The 22,857-nt window shown below is 65.1% G+C and overlaps 1 protein-coding gene across 4 annotated transcripts; it reads left to right on the top strand.

The window, feature by feature from the left end:
• Nucleotides 1–229: 229 nt before the first annotated feature.
• On the top strand, nt 230–21,884 carry TERT (telomerase reverse transcriptase). Of its 4 annotated transcripts, XM_060634302.2 has the most exons (16): nt 230–459; nt 574–1,861; nt 5,842–6,037; nt 7,336–7,516; nt 8,020–8,199; nt 8,584–8,742; nt 9,337–9,432; nt 10,036–10,121; nt 10,846–10,959; nt 11,344–11,415; nt 13,008–13,196; nt 16,422–16,548; nt 16,931–16,992; nt 19,496–19,620; nt 20,453–20,590; nt 21,052–21,884. In XM_060634302.2, the coding sequence occupies exons 1-16, from the start codon at nt 241–243 to the stop codon at nt 21,153–21,155; spliced, it is 3,336 nt and encodes a 1,111-aa protein (XP_060490285.1). In that variant the 5' UTR covers nt 230–240; the 3' UTR covers nt 21,156–21,884. The 4 variants fall into 4 exon arrangements, with proteins under 4 accessions (XP_060490285.1, XP_060490286.1, XP_060490283.2 ...); XM_060634303.2 differs by lacking the exon at nt 11,344–11,415; XM_060634300.2 differs by lacking the exon at nt 16,931–16,992.
• Nucleotides 21,885–22,857: the final 973 nt, after the last annotated feature.

Here is a 22,857-nt window from a genome sequence, read left to right as displayed (position 1 = left end):
CCCACTGTGCGACCCTCGCTGGGACCGCAGCGTCCTGGAAGGGCTCGTGGTCCCTGGGCGGGGAGGCTGCGGTCAAGGGACGCAGGGGGCTCGCCACACCTTGGTGCGAACACCCCGAAAGGCGCCTCCCCGGCCAGGCCCCGCCCCTTCCTCCGCGAAGCCCCGCCTCTTCGCACCGACACCCTCACCCCCCCCTCCGGGCCCGCCCCTTCCTCCCGCGGACCCCGCCCCTCCCCGACCATGCCGCGCGCGCCCAGGTGCAGAGCGGTGCGCGCCCTGCTGCGTGGCCGCTACCGCGAGGTGCTGCCCTTGGCTGCCTTCATGCGGCGCCTGGGGCCCCAAGGCCGGCGGCTCGTGCGGCGCGGGGACCCGGCGGCCTTCCGCGCGCTGGTGGCCCAGTGCCTGGTGTGCGTGCCCTGGGACGCGCGGCCGGCCCCCGTCGGCCCGTCCTTCCGCCAGGTGGGCTGCCCTGGGGACCCCGCTCGGGCCTGCCGGGGTGGGAGAGGGAGGGCTGCGCGCTCAGGCCCCGGGGCGCCTCCGTCCCCAGCACCTCAGGACCCCTCCACCCCGCAGGTGTCCTGCCTCAAGGAGCTGGTGGCCAGGGTGGTGCAGAGGCTCTGCGAACGCGGCGCCAGGAACGTGCTGGCGTTCGGCTTCGCCCTGCTGGACGGGGCCCGCGGCGGGCCGCCAGTGGCCTTCACGACCAGCGTGCGCAGCTACCTGCCCAACACGGTAACCGAGACCCTGCGCGGCAGCGGCGCCTGGGGGCTGCTGCTGCGCCGTGTGGGCGACGATGTGCTCGCCCACCTGCTGACGCGCTGCGCGCTCTACCTTCTGGTGGCCCCGAGTTGCGCCTATCAGGTGTGCGGGCCGCCGCTCTACGACCTCTGTGCCCCTGCCGCCACTCGGCCCCTCGCCTCCTCCGGCCACCGGCCTGGGACCCGGATGGACCTCAGACCCACGCGCCAGGCCCGAGACGCGGGCGCGAGGCGGCGTCGGGGCGGCGGCGGGAGCAGCCCGCCTCTAGCCAAGAGGCCCAGGCGCGACGTGACCCCAGAGCCGGAGCGGGGGCCACACAGGCCCTCTTCCCGGGCCCCCCCGGGCAGGGCCCACGGGCTGAGTGGCGGCGAACCTGGCGCAGTGACATCTGCCAGGGCCGCCGCGGAGGCCAACTCCGGGGAGGGAGGGCCCCCTGGGACTCGGCTCACCTCCGCAGGCGCACAGCTGTCTCGGCCCCAGGGCTTGCCCCTATCACACCTATCACACCCCGAGACCAAGCACTTCCTCTACTGCCCGGGAGGCAAGGAGCGGCTGCGCCCCTCCTTCCTGCTCAGTGCCCTGCAGCCTAGCCTGACAGGGGCCCGGACACTCCTGGAGGCCATCTTTCTGGGCTCGAAGTCTCCGCGGCCAGGCGCTGCCCGCAGGACTCGCCGCCTGCCCGCTCGCTACTGGCGGATGCGGCCCCTGTTCCGAGAGCTGCTTGCCAACCACGCCCGGTGCCCCTACGACGCGCTCCTCAGGACGCACTGCCCGCTTCGAGCCCCGGCCCCTGCGGAGGGGTCTAGCGGCCGGGCCGGCGGGGGGGCGGGCGGCTGCGCCCTGGGGCGGCCCCCGGGAGCCCCCGGACGCCTGCTCCGGCTTCTCCGGCAGCACAGCAGCCCCTGGCAGGTGTACGCTTTCCTGCGGGCCTGCCTGTGCAGGCTCGTGCCCGCTGGACTCTGGGGCTCCGGGCACAACCGGCGCCGCTTCTTGAGGAACGTGAAGAAGTTCGTCTCCCTGGGGAAGCACGCTAAGCTCTCGCTGCAGGAGCTGACCTGGAGGATGCGGGTGCAGGACTGTGCCTGGCTGCGCGGGAGCCCAGGTGAGGAGCCCGGGCGGGCAGGTGCCTGCTGGACCCCTCCCAGCCTTCCCGCACAGGGGATTCCTGCCTGAGGTGGGCGGTCCACCTGACTCCACCTCGGACCCCCTCCCGGCCTGTTTGCGTGCACCTTCGAGGTTCTCACGGACTCAGGCAGGCCCTGGGTGCCAGGGACGAGCAGTGATCAGATGTGGCACACACGCGGGCAGGGCTATGGCAACAGACGGAAGTGTCCAGAAGCTCTCACGAGCGTACCTGCACGTTGTTCGTCGTCCTTTTTGACTTCAAGGTTTAGCACCTTGAAACGGTGCCACACGGATAGGAGTGGCCGCTGGGATGAGAGCCCGCTCCTCTGGGGGCGGGAGATGAGGCTCCAGGGTTTCCACACACATCCGCTCAGCCAGCATGCGGGTCCCAACGCCACGGCAGGGCTGGCAGAGGTGGATGGGGCCCCAGCCCCATCTTTTGGAACAAGGGGGTCCCCGGGGAGCAGCGGGGTGCTCTCCTGCCTCAGGGAAGTGGGCTGCCTGCGGGGCCTTGACTCTGAAGCTGGGCCCGCGGCCTCCCTCCCGCTTTCGTTGTCTGGGTTTGATGTTGAGTTTTCTCCGGTCCAGCCACCATCCAGCCCCCTGCTGGCCAGCACCCTCCTCCTCGGCGCACCGGTGCCCGGAGTGCCAGGGACCAGCCAGGACAGACCGGGTGTCTGCCACTTGGCCTCCCCCAAGCTCCCGGACGTCTAGATCGAAGAAGACCACGGAGGTTGGCAGCTGGGCTGTATGTCGCAGGCTCCGGTGGTGGGGAGGGCTGGGCATCTCCAAAGACCTCCCTTCCAGTGGCCTCTGCCGGGGGCAGTTCCCCAGAGGCTCTGGGGCTAGCTGATGGCAGGCAGCCAGGGCGACCTCCTGATAAGTTGGGTTTGTAAGTTGTTTTTTTTTAAACTGTGGGAGAACGACACACAGCAGCGGCCTGTTCTCCCGACAAATAACTACACAGGAGACACTGCCGAGCGTAAGCGTGCTGTCACACGGCAGATCTCTAGAACGTTCTCGCCTGACGTGCTGATGTATCCATAACCAGCGGCTCCCTGCCCCGTGCCACGCGGATGGGCCTCGAAGGGTCCGGCACCCTCGGACAAGCCTCCACAGGGCTTGCGCTCTCGGGCCGTGGCTCACTTTGTGGAAAGGGTTGAGTTCTGTGGCTCTGTCCCAGCGTCACACGAGGTCTGCCGTGCCTCTGTGCACGGCACACGGAAGGGGGCTGGTGCTCCCCTGGGCGGGGGGGGGGGGCCGAGCCCCTGCACCTCCCTGTGTCCCTGCACCCTCGAGCTGTGGCTCTGGCCATCTGCTCCTTCCCAAGGCTGTCGTCGCACCAGTTGCCCACTGGGCCGGATAAGCGATGCAGGGACAGCCTTGGTCTCTAAGCTCTGCTCTGGCGGTCGTGTCTTCTCACCCCCCGCACCCCCCCTCCCCACTGCTGGAGCACCCCTTCCTCTGTGCAGGTGCTCAGTTCGCAGCCCCCGGGCTCCCTTGCCTCTGTCAAGCCAGCCCTGACCATTGTCCTGCCTATTGACTCCCGTCAGAAACCTGGTCCCCATCCCTGGTGGCCAGACGGCCGGGCTGTCCACGTCTGCCTCCGGGTGTTGCTAGACGTCACACGGTCGATTCCTGGTGGAGACTCTGGAGGTGCCTCAGCACCTCCCACTCACCGCCTGTTCCCCGGAACCTACCATGGGCTGGCGGCTGCCCTTGTCTCCTTACCCTGGGCTCACGTGGCTCTTGTAGGCTGTGCTTTGCTCCCGTCATCCCATCCCGTTGACTTCTCTGTGACCACGCGATGGCTTTTCCTAACTGTGGGTGGGAGTGTGCCCCCCCCCCCCCCCCCACCGCCGGGGCCCCTTTGACCCTTGGAGTAGAAAATGCTGTCTCAGGGCCTCACTGGCTCAGCTGGGTCTCTGGGGGCCGCATCCCACCTTCCCCCGGGGCCACCCGGACTCCCTTCCTAGCTTCTCAGGGGTGAGCGGCTGTGATTCCCTCCTGGCTGTGCCTTAGCTGCGCCCCAGGTTTCCACGTGACGTATCGTGTTCCCATTTCAATCTTCTCCATCAGCCAGTTATTCAGCTGCTTGTTACTGGTTTTATTGACAACAGGAGCTGTGCAGCAGTGTGTGTGTTAGACCCATTTCTCTGAAGCTGTGCAGACACGTGTTCCGTGTGCAGGCATGTGTTGTGTGTGCAGACGTGTGTTCCGTGTGCAGACGTGTGTTGTGTGTGGAGACAGGTGTCCCGTGTGCAGACGTGTGTTCCGTGGGCAGCTGGTCGCCTGCGGCAGGTTGCGGTGCTTGTGCCCCAGGCGTCTCCCTCCCCGAGGGGAGGCGCTGACGGGGGTGTGGGCGTCCTCGGGGGTGGGCTTGTAGGTTTTATCAGGTGGGAGCACATTTCAGAATCCTGATGTCCCTGACGATCGCCTCCGAGTGCCTGTTCCCTTGAAGTGTGTGTTCGTGCCTGCAGGGCGCCCGCTGACTCTCTCTGGGAGGGTGCTTGCCTCGTGCACACTTCTGATCCGTTGCAGCTCGTGCCTGGCCCTCCCACGGCCTCGTGGTTTGGCTCAGACCAGCAGCACGAGCCGGACTGTTCATCCTCCCTGCCGTCCAGCCTGGTCATCTCTGCCACTGGCCTGCAGGCTCTCGTGTCTTTCCCGTGACCACAGTTGAGCCTGGATGCCCCCCCTTTCTTCCTGATCTGGCCGCCTTTCCCACGCGGGTCCTCCTTCCCGTTCTGCCCCCGTGCTCTGCGTCTTCTCGGTGTCCCTCCCCCTGAGCAGCACAAGGGCCTAACTCCCACCTCGGTGTCCCCACTGCCTTAGTTCTGTCCCAAGCTGGGGGTCGTTGTGTGCTCTGTGGTCAGTGTGGGCGAGCTTTGTCCCCTGCCCTGCCCTCTTTCACCGTTCTGTCCTCTGTCCCAGACCAGCTTCTGGACCCCCTTTCTTCTCCTTTACGGTTTCTTCTGTGTCAGTTATTGGTGGTGAAGCCCACAGCCGTATACATGCCACCGCCTCTCACCCTGTGAGACCTACTCGTGATGTTTCTGGGTGCACGTCCCCTGCTGTGCGTCCCACAGGGTGGGGGGCCCTGGTTCATGTCCCTGGGCCCCTGGCGTGTGTCCCACGGAGGGAAGGGGGCCCCGGTGTGCGTCCCCAGCCCCGTGTGAGTGTTCACAGCCCCACAGCGTCTGGCAGCCCTTAGCTCCTGTGTGGCCACCTCTGCTTGTCTGAACCTTCGCAGGTTCAGCCTGGGAAACCGCAGGCATTTCTGGGTCCTGCTGCGGCTGGTGATGCACCTTAGTGTCCGTGCATCACCGTGTGGAGAGCACGTCTCTGCTTCTCTGTCACCCTGCTTGTAAGCCGGGACTGATGATGGAGCCTCGTCATCTCTGGCCGGTAGAAACGTAACGGGGGCACGGGTAACTTCGGCTTTCTGGTAGCCACGTTACAAAGTAAACAAGGAGAGGTGAAGCTAATCTACTGATGTCTTTTTTTTTTATTTATTTAAAAAAAATTTTTTTTTTAACGTTTATTTATTTTTGAGACAGAGAGAGACAGAGCATGAACGGGAGAGGGTCAGAGAGAGGGAGACACAGAATCTGAAAGAGGCTCCAGGCTCTGAGCTGTCAGCACAGAGCCCGACGCGGGGCTCGAACTCACGGACCGCGAGATCATGACCTGAGCGGAAGTCAGACACTTAACTGACTGAGCCACCCAGGCGCCCCTACTGACATCTTTTCTTAAAGCCCAGCGTGCCCAGAACATTCTCCCCTCGGCACATGATCGCGAGAAGCATCATTACTGACGCGCGCCCCTCCTCTGGCTGCGTCCCCGGCCCCCCGCCCCCTTTCAAGCAGCCAGTGGTGGCCGCCACGGGCAGTGCCAGCGAGGGGAGATCACCGGGCGCGAGGCTGAGGCCGGGTTCTGTGCCTTTTCCCGTTTCAGGGGCCCGCTGCGTCCCAGCTGCCGAACACCGCCGCAGAGAGGAGGTCCTGGCCAAGCTCCTGTGCTGGTTGATGGGCACCTACGTGGTTGAGCTACTCAAGTCCTTTTTTTACGTCACGGAAACCACATTTCAGAAGAACCGGCTCTTCTTCTACCGGAAGAGCATCTGGAGCCAGTTGCAGACCATAGGAATCAGGTGTCTTAGTCAGCGTCACTCGGTCGTGTCTTGTCCGGTCCGTGCAGATGAGAGTCCTGAGTCCTGCCCACCCAGCGGGCTCCGGGCTCCCTGTGGGCCCCTTGTTGGGGGAGCCACGCTGGGCACAGACTCCTGGCACCAGCCCCCTCCCGCCGCCGCTTACCTGTGGAATCAGAGTTTGGGCCAGCCGGGCTCTGGGGTCTCAAAAGCAGAAGTTTGTGCCGAGTGGAAACAACCGTACGGACAGGTTGTTGGCTCACCCCTGGCATACGGCTCAGATTCTGTTTTAGTTCACACAGAATAAATGGGACTGTGTCACAAGTTGGTAAAACCTGGCCTATTTGACAACATATCTGGGGGAAGTGTCTGGGGACGCAGTAAGCTCCCGCTTGAGTGGCCTCCAAGTGGCTGCTACGTCTGTCTCCGTTGCCCAGAGGCTGTTTTACGTAAAGGACTGAAGGATTGCGGTGAACGTAGGCTGGACGGGATCCGGTCAGGGGATGGCGTGACTGGTGGAAACCCGAGCCCTGCGTCTCTGCAGCCTGGCCGACGTGCCCAGCGTCCTCTCGGGCCTTGGCAAGGAGCCTAATGGCGGGACCAGGGGTGCTGAGCCGTGTCTGGCATGTGGGTCGAGCCCACGACCTGAGTCGAGATGTCTTCTGCGCAGGAGGCTGGGCCGGAGTCCCCTGAGCCATGTGGCGCTGGGGCCCGTGTCCCCCTGTGTCTGGAAGAGGGTCTGGAGGCCTTTATCGTAGGTTTGAGTTAATAGACAGCACGGCCTATTTAATAACTTAAATATTTCCTGGTACCAGACCCAAAGCAGCCATTGAGGCTTCTTGCGGGGACTGTGGAAACCATCCCCCTGCCCCGGGGGGCATGTGACTACCACGGTGGGCTGGGCAGGCCACCAGCCCAGGGAGCACCTGCCCCTGCCTGTGGGTGGTTTTGGGGGAAAGGGTGAAGGTCACAGGTGACGAGCCGGCAGGTCCACAGAGAGATGATTCTCTTCCCCTGTGGGGGCCACACCAGTCACCGCCTCCCCCTACCCTTGCCCAAAATTCCCGCCTGGTCCCAGCCTGTGCCACCGGGGGCTCTGCGCTGGAAGGAAGCAGGTGTCCTGGCACCCTCGGTGGGAGGGCGCTCCAGCAGGCAGCCGGCCACGGCCACAGCCACAGCGTCCTGGGTTGCTGGGCGCCTGACTGTGCCAACGTGCGAGCACTGGTGCTCTCTGCCAGGCTTGCCCACCCTGGGCTCTGGCAGGGCTGTTGAGCCGTATCCCACGAGGTTCTCTGTTTCAGACAACACTTCAATAGTGTGCATCTCCGAGAACTGTCAGAAGCAGAGGTCAGGAGACACCGGGAAGCCAGACCCACTCTGCTGACATCCAAACTCCGCTTCCTCCCCAAGCCCAGTGGGCTTCGGCCAATCGTGAACATGGACTACGTTGTGGGAGCCAGAACGTTCCGCAGAGACAAGAAGGTCATCGCTATTGTTTCACTTCTAAGCAAAGTGCATTTAAACCCCAGCTTGGTTTTGAGGCCGACAGGAGACCCAGAGAGGGGCCTGTGGCATCGCCAGATCCACGGAGGGCAGAGCACCACGGGTGGGCCGTCCATCCAGGTGTGGAGAAGGAGCTCAGTGGCAGGCCTGTCTTAGGAGACGCCCAAGGTGTCCCCCCACCCCCCCTCTGTGGCCGGGGGCTCAGCAGGTGAAGGGTGAGCCCTGTCACCAGCCGCAGTTTGTATACATAGTTTCCAGGGTCGTGGGACAGGTCCCAGGGAGGCCCCAGGGGCTGGGGGTGGGGCATGGTGGGATCGGCCACCTGGCCCTTCTGGGCGCTGGGTGGGTGAGGGGACATGCAGAGGCAGGGAGCCGCCTCCTCTCTGGGGGCCCGGTAGGTGGGGGCGGGGAGGTCCGACCCGGGCCCCCTTTCGCCTGGAGTTCTCTGATGATGCTGCCCGTGTCCCTGGCTGGCCCCACAGGTCCGGCATCTCACCTCGCAAGTGAAGAACCTGTTCAGTGTGCTGAACTACGAGCGGGCCCGGCGGCCCAGCCTCCTGGGGGCCTCTGTGCTGGGCATGGACGACATCCACAGGGCCTGGCGTAGCTTCGTGCTGCGCGTGCGGGCTCGGGACCCAGCGCCCCAGCTGTACTTTGTCAAGGTGGGCACCTGGCTCCGGTCCCGCCGTACCAGAGGGAGAGCCGGCCGGGGACACGAGGCCCGTGGGAGCGGCCCCCCCACCAGCTGGCCCTGCACCGTGGGCTCTGGCCAGGGGGTGGGAGCGGCTGGCCTTCAGGCCCCTGCGTTCGCCCCAGTGAGGCGCCCCTCGGCGGAGCCACGTCACGTCTCGGGGAACCTGGAAGGACGCAGGCCTCCCCTGGGGTGCCGAGTCTGGGGGCCACGGGACAGGTGTGTGCGGGGGCAGTGGGGCTGTCGGTGGACGTCGGGGTCTCTTACCTGGGTCTGCTGACGGCAGGACCTGGGAACCCCGGGGGCCGGGTGAGCACACGAGCAGCTGTAAACAGACGCCTCCATTCCCACGCAGGTGGACGTGACGGGGGCCTACGACGCCCTCCCTCAGGACAAGCTGGTGGAGGTGATTGCCAACGTGATCAGGCCTCAAGAAAACACGTACTGCGTGCGCCAGTATGCAGTGGTCCAGAGAACCGCCCAGGGGCACGTCCGCAAGTCCTTCAAAAGACACGTAAGACCCAGAGGGGTGTGTGTTCCACACCGAGGGTGTCTGTGGTGCGGGTGTTTCTTCCCAGGCCCCTGTGCTCACCGGGGAGCCCCCTCCTCCCACCACTGCCCCCTGTGCTCACCTGGCTTCCTCCCTCCAGGCCCCAGGTGGCAGCTGCGGGCTGTGGTCATTGCCCCTGTGCAGCCGGAGCAAGCCCCTCGGGCACCTAGCACTGAGGGTTGGTAGGACTCCGGAGGGAATCACGGCATTGGCTCATTTCTCTGAAGTCCCTCCTCCCTGGACCTGCCCCCGTCCATCCTGGCTGCTTAGGTGGCCCCGGACCCCAACCGCCATCCGCTCGGGCTCCACCTGCCACGACAGGGGTCTCGGGAAGGTGGGCTGCCCCCAAAGACAGGACCCCCAGCGGCTTCCTTCGGCATGGCCTCAGTTGTCAGTGGGTGACCAAGGGGTTGTTCTGCGGTCTGTGGCCGTGACCCGCTCCCGGGGCCGTTCCCAACCTCCACTGTCAGACGGCGCCTGCCTGCCCCTCAGCGCGACTAGGTCTCCCGGCCCCGGGGGGTGTGCACCCGTCTCACGCCCCCTCCTCTTTGCCTGCAGGTGTCCACCTTCGTGGACCTCCAGCCTTACATGAGACAGTTCGTGGAGCATCTACAGGAGACAAGCTCCCTGAGGGATGCCGTGGTCATCGAGCAGGTGGGGGTCAGGCACGCAGCTCGCTGCCAGCGTGGGGCGTGGACGTGGCTGAGGCCGCCGTCCGGCCGGAGGAGCCCCCAGGGCAGCCTCTTCGTGAACCACACTGCCAGAGGCTTGCAGCTGCCTGTGGCTGCCTGTCTCCCTTTCCCACCTGGCCAGGTTCTCTGCTGCAGTCCAGTTTGCTAGACGTCCTTCCCCTCAGCTTTGACCAAGGCTGAAGGAACAGGTGCCCCCTTCCTTGGGACAAGTCGGATTTGCTCTATAGCCCCACCTGGGATCGACCACCTAGTGGGAACCCGTTTTTCCTGCGTGTAAGCAGGGGCTGTTCCTGAGTGCGGGACCCTCGGTGACGGACCAGCCCACGCAGCACCAGTTATCAGGGACAAGCTGGCCCCCCGCACTGAGGCTCTGACGTCCCGACCCCTTCTCCCCAGCCGGGGCCCCACCGGGTGATGCAGGTCACACCGTGGCGCGTGCCGTCTGGGCCTGCGTGGCTGGAGCCCGGCCGGGGCCACGGGCCACCCGGAGCAGCGTCCGGCACGGTGCGCCTGCCTGTGTGCGTCACGCGCCCTCGCCCGCCCGTGTCTCCCTTTGTTCCCCCAGAGCTCCTCTCTGAACGAGACTGGCCACAGCCTTTTCCACCTCTTCCTGCGCCTGGTGCACAACCACGTCATCAGGATCGGGGGCAAGTAAGTCGGGTCCTTGGCACCTTCCCGTCCTGTGAAACCCTCTGTGCTGGGTGGGGTCACGGTCCGGACAGGCGCTGTGGCCACTCTGCCGACATAGCAGAAGCGAGGCTCCCGGGGTTCCAGAAGCCCTTTGGCGTTTAAATGCTGGTAGATAATTTTTCTGTCTGTGCAAACAAGACTTAGCTTCCCTGGGTAAGCAATTGTACGAGGACCCCAGGGTGCGTCTGCTGAGAGCAGGTCCTGGGGGTTCAGGCTCACAGCCAAGGTCGTTGGAGGTCAGCCTGGAGGGTGGGCACCTTCCGTGGGACCATGCCCTGTGCACTAAGGGTGGGAAGCTTTTTGGGAGGGGCTGTTATGTTATGAATGACCGTAGTTCTTATTAAAACGTAACTACGTGAGGAGGATAAGCCAGCATCTTCCTGAAAAGCACCCTCACAAGTGCACAGCAAGGTGAGCCTTGACGAAGGAAGTGCACCTGCTCGTGCATGTAAGTGGCACCGAGGTCAGAAGGGGACTTTCTCCGTGGACAGGGCCACACCCGTGACACCCACTTGCTGTCTGCTCTGATCTTTACGAAAAGGGTCAAGCCCCTTGTGGCCGTTGCACGTGTGAACAGACCTTGGTTCACACGCCCCCGAGTCTGCGTGCCTGCATGTCCGCGGGATGCACGGGAGGCCCACCGTGGCCTGCTGCCACCCGCCGCTACCCAGGTCCCATCCCCTAGGTCCTACGTGCAGTGTCAGGGGATCCCCCAGGGCTCCATCCTGTCCACTCTGCTCTGCAGCCTGTGCTACGGGGACATGGAGAGCAGGCTGTTTTCCGGGATCCAGCAGGACGGGTATGGGTCCCCTTTGTGTGTGTGTGTGTGTGTGTGTGTGTGTGTGTGGTCCTGCCTCCAGCCGCCTCGTGTCTCGGGTCCTCTTGACGCGGACGGGGCCACCCTCTCGTCTTTGTGTCGGGTCACGTGGTGGGCAGCAAGCAGGTCGTGAACACAGGCTCATAAGCGGCTGCGAATGCGGCCAAGGCTCAGGCTCCCACCGGAGCCGCACCCTGGCCCCAGAGCCCGGCCGCCGCCCAGCCTACCCCCCCCCCCCCCCCGCCGCCCCGCCCCGCCCGAGGTGCGAGCCTTGAGTCAGGTTCTCTGGAGAGAGTTACTTCGTTCCCGTCCTGGTGAACCCCGACACGGGGTCCCCCGCTGCAGTGCTGGGCGGTCCTCTCGTAGGGTGCTCCTGCGTCTGGTGGACGACTTCCTGCTGGTCACGCCTCACCTGGCGCAAGCCCGAGCCTTTCTCAGGTAGGGGCGCTGCCCGTGTCCCACGGCACGGCTGTGGCTCATGAGCCCTCGCCGACTTGACGGGCGGAGTAGTAGTAATTCTCGCCTGGCGGCCGTGCCTCCCAAGTGCCCCAGCCTCGGGTGAACGGCGCACTGTGCGTCCCGGCTGTCCTGAGAGCCAGGCGGCAGCCACGCTCGCTGAGCCTCGAGGGGGCTGGAGCCGCGGGCGTGGCGGCAGGCGTGCGTGCTGCTGTGGGTCGGGGGGAGCGGGCTTGGGTGGCCAGGCGGGCGGGGACTGTGTCCCCGGAGGCCCCCTGCAAGTCAGGGTGTGTGCTGTTCTGGGCAGACAGCAGAGGGGGCAGGGACACCCCCGATGGGGCTGTGCCACACACGGAGGGAACAGAGGTGAGGGCTGCACCTGCCCATACGGCTCCTGGGGCATCTTTCTCTCTGCAGGCCACGTGGGAGGGACAGCGGGTTCAACGGTGCTCCGAGGCCTGGGACCACGTAGGGGGCTGGCTCATTTCTGCAGAGTGAACATGTGGGGGGCCGGCTCATTTCTCCAGAGTGAAGTCTCAAGTTTGGGGTCCTTGCCTTGGGAAGGGCATCCCCAGCACTGCCCCTCCGGGGGCCCCAGGAATCCGGGGCTGATTTTCAAGTGTGCTTTTCCAGAGAAGGAGAAGATCGTTAAACCCAGGGGCGTTTGCTCTGGTCACTCTGCTATCGTTGGACAGAGGCATCTGGGCAGCGTCCCTGCACCCCGAGCCTGCCCACAGGGGTTCCCGGCAGCCCGGGGCAGGATTCCCACAAATGTGCACTCCTCAGAGTTCAGCCCAATGACAAATTCGTTCTAAGAGCTCCTTAGCCACACGTGGCCAGTGGCTGCCTGGGGGTTCAGCACGGGGTCCTGCTGCCATCACAGAAAGTTCTAGGGATGACGCTACAGGCAGGTGGCTCAGTGTATGTCGGGGTTCCACCCAGGATGCAGACCACTTGGGGCAGATATCCTGTGTCCAGGGGGAGATTTTTGAGGATTCATTCAGCCCTGGCACCGGCGTGGGTGGGCCTGGAGGCCGGAGGTCCACGGGGCAGGGGCTGGGGCTGTGGTCTCAGGAAGACGCTCCCTCCTTGGTTCACCCATCCTGTGTGTCAGGCCCTTCCTGATGCAGAGCCCGCCCCATGGCAGACAGTCACTTCCTTTAAAACTGGCATATTACAGTTGTGGACCTTGTCAGCCGCCCCTGTGACACTGTGACCTGTAGCTGTACATGTGGACGCGGCTGGCTGTCCCCAAGAGGGTTTCAGCCCCTGAGCTCTGCCTGCCCCCCGGGCCCCGCCTCCCCCATGGTCAGCTGGTCCCGCGCTGACAGCCCACCTGGGACCTGGGGCCTGGGACCTGGGGCCAGGGTCGTCTGGTGTCTGCTCGTCCCCCAGGTTTCAGCCTCAGCCCTTCCCCGGCCCAGCCACCCTGCTCTGGGCGCTGGCCTCGCTCACCCAGAAGCCTGTGGGGACGGGCCCCTGGAGTCAGAGCAGGGCCCTGCCTGGCTTCCTCGGGCACCTCGCTGGGGCCTGCAGACCCCCTCCGGGTGGCTGATGCGGCCTCTCTGCCCCAGGACCCTGGTCAGCGGTGTTCCTGAGTATGGCTGCACAGCCAACTTGCAGAAGACGGCAGTGAACTTCCCCGTGGACACCGGCGCCCCCGGCAGTGCGGCCCCCCTCCAGCTGCCCGCCCACTGCCTGTTCCCCTGGTGCGGTTTGCTGCTGGACACGCGGACCCTGGAGGTGTTCTGCGACTACTCCAGGTGCGTGTGACGCAGGTCGGCGCTCCCCGTTCCTGCCTCCGTGTGACCCCGAGAGCTCAGGCCAGCGGTGCCCAGCTTCAGAGGGCGCGGTGGGCGCTCGCCAGGTGAGCGGTTTCCTGGGCTTGTTCTTGGCAACAGGAATTTGTGCGGCAGACTTGGGGGTCACCAGTGTGTTCCGCGGGGACCTGCTGGGCACAGGTCTCTTTAGGACCAGGGCACACGCCGTAACGGCCACCGTGGCCTCGCTGCGTCGCCTTTACCCCTCGGGAGCGGGACCGTGGAGCATGGGGGCTGCTCTGGACACAATACTGTGGCACCTCAGGCTGCCGGGAAAATTACCACGGGCAGGGCCGCTAAACCAGGTGTTCGTGCACTCACATCCCGGAGGCCGTGAGCCTGGGATCCAGGTGCGGGTGGGCTGGTTTCTCCTGAGGTCTCTCTCCCTGGTGTGTAGACGGCCGTGGTCCCCCTCGGACCTCCTGCCCCCCGTGTTCAAGGGTCACTGGTGTCTTTTTCTTCCTCTAAGGACATCGGTCCTGTTGGATCTGGGTCTATGGCCCTAGCCTTAATCACTTCTTAAAGACGCTGGGGTCGCGTGGGTTAGGGCTGCCACACATGGATTTTGGGGACACAGTTGAACCCCTAACAGCCAGCTTCCCTGAGCCCGCGAGCTCCCAGGCTGAGCTCAGGCTTGGCGCGGACACAGACAGACTCAGGATGGATGTGGATGCACGAATCTGCCTTTTTATGAATAAAAAGTACAGATTGCAGATTCCAAGGCAGTGGGGGATGGCGGGCCTTCCGCTTTGCTGTGTTGGTGACCAGCTGTCCCGGCTTGAACACTCCCGGTCACACTCGGTCCCGTTTTAGGGGTGCTCTCTGGGGAGAAGCAGGTGCAGACGCTCCCCGCTGCCTCAGCCCTGCTGCCCCCGCCCCTCGCTCCGGCCCTCATCCGTGCTCCGTCCGGGGGGGGCCCTGGCCTCTCCCCCTCCCCCCGCACCCCTGTCTTTGGTTGTTCCCGGCTTCCGGCCCTCCCTTGCCGTCTGGGTCCCATCACACTGCCCGGCTCTCTGTGCCCCAACCACACCACTTGGTCATAAACTGCACGCCAGTTTCCTGCTCCCCAAGAAGCTATGGCCATTTTCGGGACAGCATCCCATCCGGGGACTGTCCCTGGGTAAGGACGATGCCCCAGAGCAGGTGGGTGTCGCCGGGCAGCTCTGCTCCCACAGGCCCTGTCAGCAGGTGCCCGTTCACAAAAGCAGCCCCAAAGGCCCAGCCTCGGAGGCAGAGGCGCCTGGGAACCCGCGACGGCACTCGAAGCAAGGGCTCCACGGGCCGAGGAGGAGGGTGAGCGCCGTTTTGGGAGGGACAGTGACAACGCAGACCTCCCAGTCTTCCCCGAAACCCAGATCAGGCGAGGTGGGGGGGTGGGGGGGTTCCGGGCAGTCATACCCGGTGACAGGCGAGTTCGCCTTGGTGCGGCGGGTGGAGCCAAGGGTGACTTTATGTCTGGGCGAGTCGGCCCCAGCCCTGCCACCTGGCGCCCAGGAGACAAAACAGCAGACCCAGCGCAGCACGTGGGTGGAGGCCATCCTACCTGGTGCCGGGGGGGCGGGGGTGGGGCGTGCAGCCTGGGTGGGCCTCAGGCCAGGGGGAGGCGGGGAGCGGCTCTGAGCACCTGTGAGCAGGGAAGGGAAGGCCACCTCGCAGCCACGTGTCCTCGCTGAACCCGATGTCTGGGGCCCACAGCTGCGTCTTGGGCATGTCCTTCGGGGGCGGGTTAGGGACCGGCCCCAGTCACCCAGCGTCGCGGGGAGCGGGATTCGAACGCGGGCCCGGCTCCAGCACTCTCGCTTCCGTGCACCGAGCTCTGCACGGGTGGACACGGGGGCTTGTAGCAGACGGCAGCAAGAGGCCACGGTAGCCACCCGGCACGGAGCAGAGGGCGGCGGTCCTGAGTGCGGTCGGCCAGGACCAGCCCGTGGAGGTGCTGGCGGAAGGCTCTGCCCACCCACCTAGGGCGCTCAGGCCCCGTCCGTCCCTCGGGCCCCTCGGCAGTGCTGTGGCTAGCCTCGTGGGCACATTCCTGAGGGTGGGGCAAACTGGACCGACTTTTCTGGAAAGCAGTAAGTTCACATCATGGTCCTTGAAGCGTTCATACATTTTCCCGGTAACTGCACATCCAGAAACCCGTCCTCCAGAAAAAAATTCCTGGATGTTGTCAGAGATCTCACCTGACCGTTTGGGCCGCGTGACTCAGCACAGCCAACAGCGAAACGACCTAAATCGTGGCCGTGTAGGTGTTGATGCCTCACCAAGAAGAAACCTTATTCTGCCATTAGAATTGCTGTCAAGAGGCACCCGGTGGCTCAGTCAACTAAGCATCTGGTTCTTGATTTCAACTCAGGTCACGATTCCAGGGTCCTGGGTCCGAGCCCTGAGTCAGGCTCTGCGCTGACGGCACGGAGTCAGCTTGGGATTCTGTCCCCCTCTCTCTTTCTGAAAATATATAGACGTTTTTAAAAAATTGCTGTCAAATAACATTTAGTAAGATGAGAACTCAGACTCGAGACAAGTGTGTCCCAAGCTGGTACTAAGGAACACGTCCCAGGACACATGTCACGCGGGTCAAGGGCTCATTTTGGGGGCCCGGATGCAGGGAGGCGGTGTGGCTGGAATGCCCACAGGTGTCACTGCTGCCGAGTGGGTGACTTTCCTCCCACTGCCCGTGTCCTCCACATTTCCCACCTTGAGACCACGTCAGAGGGGTCAGGCTGTCTGTGGGGCGACCTCCTCCTCCGAGAAGCCCTCGGGGCTGTCGGAAGGCACCAGGCTGTGGCCTCAAGGCCCCAGCTGCCCGGCTGAGCCTGACGAGACCCAAGCCAGCCTGGACCCTCTCCCAGGAAGGCGCGTGCTTGTGTGTGGTCAATGCGTTGGTCGAGTCGCACAGATCTTGCTGGTGCCGTGTGCCGTTTGTCAATAACAAACACGTAAATGCCCCGCACCGTGACCCAGATGCCTGTGGTGCGTGGGTGCCCCACCCCGTCTGAGTCCTCGTGCCGTCTCCCGCTGCCACTGGCCCTGGCTTCACACGCGGGCGGGGCCGGGTGCGGGCCGGCCGACTGCGCGCCTGGCGTGTGCGGAGGGCTGGGGTCTCGGGGGCCCCCCGCTCCGGAGTCTCGGGCCCCGCTCTCGAGTCTCAGGGGCTCCCCTCTGCCGCAGTTACGCCCAGACCTCCATTCGCTCGAGCCTGACCTTCAGCCAGGGCACCAGGCCCGGGAGGAACATGCGTCGCAAGCTGCTCGCGGTCATGCGGCTGAAGTGCTGTGCTGTGTTTCTGGATCTGCAGGTGAGCCCGCGGCCGGGGGCACCAGCAGGTGCCCGAGCTCAGCCCGGCCCGCTGAGAGCTACGCGTGTTAAATACATGAGTGTGTGTGTGTGCGAGTGTGAACATACGGGTGTGAATGCCCTGAGTCCCGCCTGGGCCCCTCGTCCTGGGCACCTGGGTCCCTCCCCACGGAGGGGTGGGCGTCCGAGGCCTTGGGGCTCAGGCTCTAGAGCCACTGGGCGCTCACGGCCTGTCCCTCCCTGACTGTCCTTCCCTCCAGCAGCCCCTGCCACCGTGGCAGGGCGGGGCCGCCCAGGCCACTTCCTTCTGCCTCCATTTGACCTGGTGACAGAAATTGACGTTCCGGAGGCATTTGCAATGTTTTTCTTTCTTTGTGACCCAGGTAAACAGCATCCACACGGTTTATACAAACATTTACAAGATTTTCTTGCTGCAGGCCTACAGGTGGGTTCACCAGCCACACCACCACATGCCACAGGACCCTTTGTGCCCTGGGCCTCCCTCGGCCTGGAGCACGCCCTACCCTCCGGGTCCCAGTATCTGCAGAGTTTTCAGTCGCACACGCTTTGGCTTCGTGCATGTGCACGGATGCTTCTCAGTGTGGGAAGTGCCTGTGTCACCAGGCAGTGAGGGGTGGCCAGCGTGGCCTGGGGTGTCCCCACTCCTGTGTCCTGACCCAGGACCTCGCAGGGGCCTCGGGTCTCAGGATCAGGCCAGTACAGGTGAGGGTCCACAGCTCTCTGATGTCCCCCGGAAATGGGTGGTGGGACGTGGCTCCCGAAGAGCCCAGCGGTTATTCTCGCCCCACTGATCATGTGCGTCTGGAACATTCTCCATCCCTGGGAGCTTCCAGGTCATCCTGCTGAGAACGGGGACGTGGCTGGGCAGTCGTGGATCCCTTCCGTGCCTGTGCTTTTCTGAGTCGTGGGGCGGGGGGGGGGGACGTTTCCCCCTTCAGGCTATGTCGATGCCTCAGGTCACATCACCGGCCCTGGCCTCAGGGTCGCAAAGTCGGGCTTTGCTTCAGCTCAGGGGAGCAGGCAGCCTCTACCCACAGTCAGGACAGACGGGTGTGTGCACCGTGGGGCCAGACAGGGGCCGAGCATCAGTGTAGAGCCCCCCAGAGTCCGCGTTAGCTGGTTGTGTATTTGTTGTGGAACGAGGCAACTGTCTCACGGGAACTGGGCACGGCTGGGTGGCTGGGTTTCCTCCCAGAAACCCCCTCCAGGCCCCAGAGCACCTGTGCCCCTTGCGGCCGTGGGGGCGGAGACTGCCCGGCGTTCGTCCACCGTCATGTCCCGGGAAGGCCTCGCTCAGGGCTCCTGTCCTGTGCTCTGTGGTTGTAATGCTGCCTTTCCCTGCGTCTTCCAAACCCCCTGCCTCTGCTCTCGTGGGTGAGCTGTCTCGAGGTCTCTGACAACGTGCTCGCTATAAGCATGAAGGTCCCCCCATCCCCCCTGCCCCGCCACACACAGCTAAAGACCGAGGTGGACACACCCTTGCTTTGCAGCCTTCCTGCAAGGGCAGGCCAGTTCCCCGGCCAGCTCCACGCCCCGGTGGCCAGGTCATGTGTACCTCAAGGAGGGGCCCCACTCTCGTGTCCCCACTTGTGGACCTGTTCCTCGTGAGCCCAGGGACACCTGCCCACCAGGGAACATATTCAAATCCTGGGTTCAGGCGAGGCACCCTCGGCAGCTCTGTGCTCCTCGTGAGGGCGCATGCGGCCCCAGACGGCGGGTACCCAGAGCTACTGGCTTCTCTGGCCACATGCAGAAGCATCAGCCGTTTCCAAATACAGAGGCTGTGGCAGGTGGGAGGCCCTAAGAACACCACCCTTTCTGGGGAGGGAATGTGGAAATGTGAGGCTGGCCGGTGATGAGTGGGCGAGGCCGTGTGTGTCCACATGGCCCTTGGGGCAGGACCCTCTCGTGCAGTGTCCGATCGGAACCCTCGGGCTCAGCTCCTTTCACAGCTGAGGGTGGGCGTCGGGCTGGAGGCGCTGGGAGAGCAGCGTCCACTCAGGAGGGGTTCTCCACCTGCAGAACGTGCTCCCCCCCAGCGCCCTCCCCCAGGGCTCCAGGGACCGCCCTCCCCCCCAGGTCCCTCCCCCAGGGCTCCAGGCACCGTGCTCCCCTCTAGGGCTCTCCCCCAGGACTCCAGGGAATGTGCTCCCCACCAGCGCCCTCTCCCAGGGCTCCAGGGACTGCCCTCCCCCCCAGGTCCCTCCCCCAGGGCTCCAGGGACCATGCTCCCCTCTAGGGCTCTCCCCCAGGGCTCCAGGGGACGTGCTCCCCCCCCAAGGCCCTCTCCCAGGGCTCCAGGGACCGCGCTCCCCCCCAGGTCCCTCCCCCAGGGCTCCAGGCACCGTGCTCCCCCCAGCGCACTCCCTTAGGGCTCCAGGGACCGTGCTCCCCCCAGGACCCTCCCCCAGGGCTCTAGGGACCGTGCTCCCCTCTAGGGCTCTCCCCCAGGGCTCCAGGGACCGTGCTCCCCCCAGGACCCTCCCCCAGGGCTCCAGGGACCGTGCTCCCCCCAGGGCACTCCCCCAGGGCTCCAGGGACCGTGCTCCCCCCAGGACCCTCCCCCAGGGCTCCAGGGACCGTGCTCCCTCCAGGGCCCTCCCCCAGGGCTCCAGGGACCGTGCTCCCCTCCCCTGACCCTGGGACATTTGTGCCTTCCAAACCCAGCTCTGGTTCCTGCAGGTGGGAAGTATTTCGCACACCAACATGGTTGCCACACCTGTAAAGACAGGTTACTGGTGGGGCGACGCGCGCGCAGAAGGGGCCCAGGTGGTCAGTGAGCACCTGGCGAGGCCTTGTCGTGTGGTCGGCCGCGTGCACGTGCATCCACGCACACACATGCCCGTACACGTGCCTGCCGGCGGGGCACGCATGCACACGCACGTTCCAGCCAGGGGACGCCGCGCTGACCGGTGTCCCTCACTCAGGTTCCACGCGTGCGTGCTCCAGTTTCCGTTCAACCAGCCGGTGAGGAAGAACCCCTCCTTTTTCCTCCGTGTCATCGCGGACACCGCGTCGCGCTGCTACTCCCTCCTGAAAGCCAAGAACACAGGTGTGCGCTGTGAGCCGGCGCAGCTGGCGGGTTCGGGGGGGTCACTCGGGGTGCCGGCAGAGCCCAGGCTGCTCGCCCGCCTGCTTCCGATCCCGGGCGCCGTGTGCTCCAGGAGCCCCCGTGCCGCACCTGCCGCCAGCAGAGTCGTCGGGGAGAGGGGGGGACTTAGGGAGGCCGGCTCGTGCCGCCTGCAGATGCGGTGGCCTTTGCCGACGGCGCACTGGCCTCTCGCCCGCCCTCTGCCCGAGGGCAGCGGTCCTGTGTCCTGTGTGCTGGGAGTGTGATGGTCATTCCTGGCCTCCTCCTGGTCGGCACCTCCGTCAGGCCCGGGCGCGTTCACACCTCTCCCCGGCCATTTGCGCAAAGGCGGGCCAGGGGTCGGCAGGGGGCCGGCCCCCGCACCGGCTGCCCATCCCAGGGGAACGTGAGGGGTGCCCACGTGGGCCGCTGGCCCGCCTCTGCCTGGGGCTCCCCGTCTGCAGCTCGGCCTTCCTCCGGGCACCCCCAAGGATGGTCTCCGCTCCCCGTGGCCTCTCCAGAAGGTTCTGGTCCGTCTGCAGCCCACGCCGAGCCGTGTCCCCAGGGTCCTTGCTGTTTCAGTTCTGTGCAAGTTTCTTCGGAAAAGTGGAAGGAAGCATTTCAGCCATCAGGGTCCCTGGTGCTTGTGTTGGGGCCGTCCTTGAAACAAAATCACCTGTTTGACCCCTGGCCTCTGCCCCTGCTCCTGGGCTCGGGGTGGCAGGCAGGGACCCCAGCTGGCATCGGGAGCATCAGAGGGGAAGAGGGCGGGCAGGGCCTCAGCGGTCCCTGTGTCTCTCTCCCCACCCCCCAGGGCTGTCCCTAGGGGCCAAGGGCGCCTCCGGCCCGTTTCCTTCCGAGGCCGCCCGGTGGCTCTGCCTACACGCCTTCCTGCTCAAGCTGGCTCGTCACAGCAGCACCTACAGGTGTCTTCTGGGACCACTCCGGGCGGGTGAGTGGCACAGCGAGCGCCAGCCCCTGGGGCGCCCCGCTGGGCAGGCACAGGGCCCTGTCCTCCCATGTGCTTGCATGGGCAGCGTGGCCCCTCCACGTCTCACTGGTGGTGGCTGGGTCTGGAGCCCAGGTGATGGGGTTCAGGTGTCCCGGGTTGCAGGCTCTTTCTCACCGCAGGACCTGGACACCCACCGGCCACCCCACCTCTCCACACCTCCTGTCCGTGGGGAGAGGCCCCCCTCCCTCCACAAGGGAGTCCCCCAGGCCCCGCCCCGACACTGGCACAGGGCCCCCAGCAACAAGTCTTTCCCAAACGCCCCTCTTGCCCACCCCACCTGGTGCCCAGAGCCTGGCCTGTGCACACAGACCGTGCCTGCCTGGCCTTCAGCGGAGTCCCGAGGCCGGGGGTTGGGGAAGGCGTTTCTTCCAGGCCGGTCTGATTTCACTTGTCCCTTACAGCCAAAGCACAGCTGCGTCGGCAGCTCCCGAGGGTCACCCTGGATGCCCTGGAGGCAGCAGCCTCCCCGGGCCTGCCCGCAGACTTCAGGACCATCTTGGACTGATGGCCCGTCCTCCCGGCAGGCCGGGGCGGGCTCCACGTGGCTCCACGTCACGGGTGGGGGGGGCCAGCTGACCATGCACCGCTGGCCAGGCCGGTGCCCGTGTCCTTGTGGAAGAGAGCCCACCCACCACCAGCTAGTGATTGGGGTCCTGTCCCTCAGCTGCTGACCAAAGGAGGGGGCAGGTGGGAGAACCTGGCTGGGGCGTCAGGCCGTCTGAATAGAGCACGTCCCGACATTTGTCACGCCCCCATCGCACCCCTGCTGTGGGGCAGCCCCAGTCTGGAGTGCGGGCGCAGAGAGGCGTGTGGGGTGCTCGGCGGTGGATGTGGGCTCCTTCCCTGACCTGCGTCCAGATGCATGTCCCATCGAGCTTTCTTCCTCAGAAGCCAAGGGCCCAGTCAGCTGTTTGAGACCCATCCCTGCCCCTACCTGTGACCTTGCCCTGCCCCTCCCACCATGCGCCGGCCTCCTGGAGCCTGAGTGTCTGGCACGCCCTGTCCACGGCCACTTCCGGACTCTTCCCTGCTGGCCCTTGCTCAGCACACGGTGGCCCCAGGTTATCCTGGGGGTGCTCCTCTGCGTGGCCTCCTACCTCTGCACCTGCCACCTCCCCTGTGACTCCTGGGGGCCACGGGAAGAACACTCAGCCCTTGTTCTCATAGGTTTAAATGTTCCCACGTTTGCATTAAAGCACACACTGTGTGAGGTATCCATGCCTTTCTCTGTAATGACAGAGACTTACGCTTGTGCCCCTGCATGATGTGCGGGGTCCTTGGCCTGGCGGGGGTCCCAGGGGGCTTCTGGGGCAGGGATGTGGAAGTGGGGAGGGGGAAGGGGCGCCTCCCTGGGGCAGGTGCGGCTGGGTAGGGAAGGCCCCAGCCCAGCACGCACCCCGTCTTCAGCCGGCTCTGGCCGCACCGTGGGCCCTGGAAGGGGGGGTGAGCCTGTGCCCGGGACACCGGGACTCCCGAGCACATTTCTCCTCCGGCCGCTAGCTTCGGCGTCCACATGATCGGCGCCTTCCGGAGGGTTCCTCGGAGTGGACGGCGGGGGCATGATACGGGGGCTTGGGGGGTGGGTGGTAGCCCGCTGCCCTGCATCCAGCCCTGTGTTCTGGACCTGGGCCAGTAGATGTGCCTGTCCCCCTGCCCTCGTCTGTCCCCTCTGTCACTCTCCCATTTGCACATCCTGACTGCCGTGGGGCTCCTTAGTTCACGTACGGTCACATCTGTTTAGCTGGACTGTCCGTGCTGGTGTAGAGCGGACCGTCGGCCAGCAGCACGGGGGCCTGGGAACAGGTGTCCTGCGTATGGCTCTGCAGGCTGGGCTGCCTGAGCGGGGTCCCCGAGGGTGAGAACTTCACAGGGGATCCTGCTCACACACCTGCGGGCGTCCCTGGCTGGACAGCAGCAGGGTGCCCCAGACAACCTTTTGGGGGAGGCAGAGCAGTTAGAGGTGACCCTTGGAGGTGAGGTGGCAGATGTCCTGGGGGTGTGACTGCACACAGGCATTCCCCACCCCAACTTTCTGATTCAGCAAATCTGGGGAAGGCCCGGGATTTGCACCTTTATGGAGTTCTAAATGAGGCTGGTCCCATGGGGGACCCCATGCTGAGAACCACTTCAGGGTGGACGAGGCCATCTTTTAAGCAGTGAGTGGCCCCGGGGGCAGAGCAGGCAGTGTGGCTCCAAGGTCAGGGTTA

The sequence above is a fragment of the Panthera onca genome, chromosome A1 (genome assembly GCF_046562875.1).
Source record: "Panthera onca isolate mPanOnc1 chromosome A1, mPanOnc1 haplotype 2, whole genome shotgun sequence".
Lineage (NCBI taxonomy): Eukaryota > Metazoa > Chordata > Mammalia > Carnivora > Felidae > Panthera > Panthera onca.
This window is presented reverse-complemented; position numbering and strand designations above follow the sequence as displayed.

Bases quoted from the DNA above. Each gene is read 5' to 3' on its own strand.
- TERT (XM_060634300.2), top strand. From the start codon at position 241: ATGCCGCGCGCGCCCAGGTGCAGAGCGGTGCGCGCCCTGCTGCGTGGC. The intron at 9,433-10,035 runs GTGGGGGTCAGG...TTGTTCCCCCAG, and splicing joins ATGCCGTGGTCATCGAGCAG to AGCTCCTCTCTGAACGAGAC. The intron at 19,621-20,452 runs GTGTGCGCTGTG...CCCACCCCCCAG, and splicing joins CCTGAAAGCCAAGAACACAG to GGCTGTCCCTAGGGGCCAAG.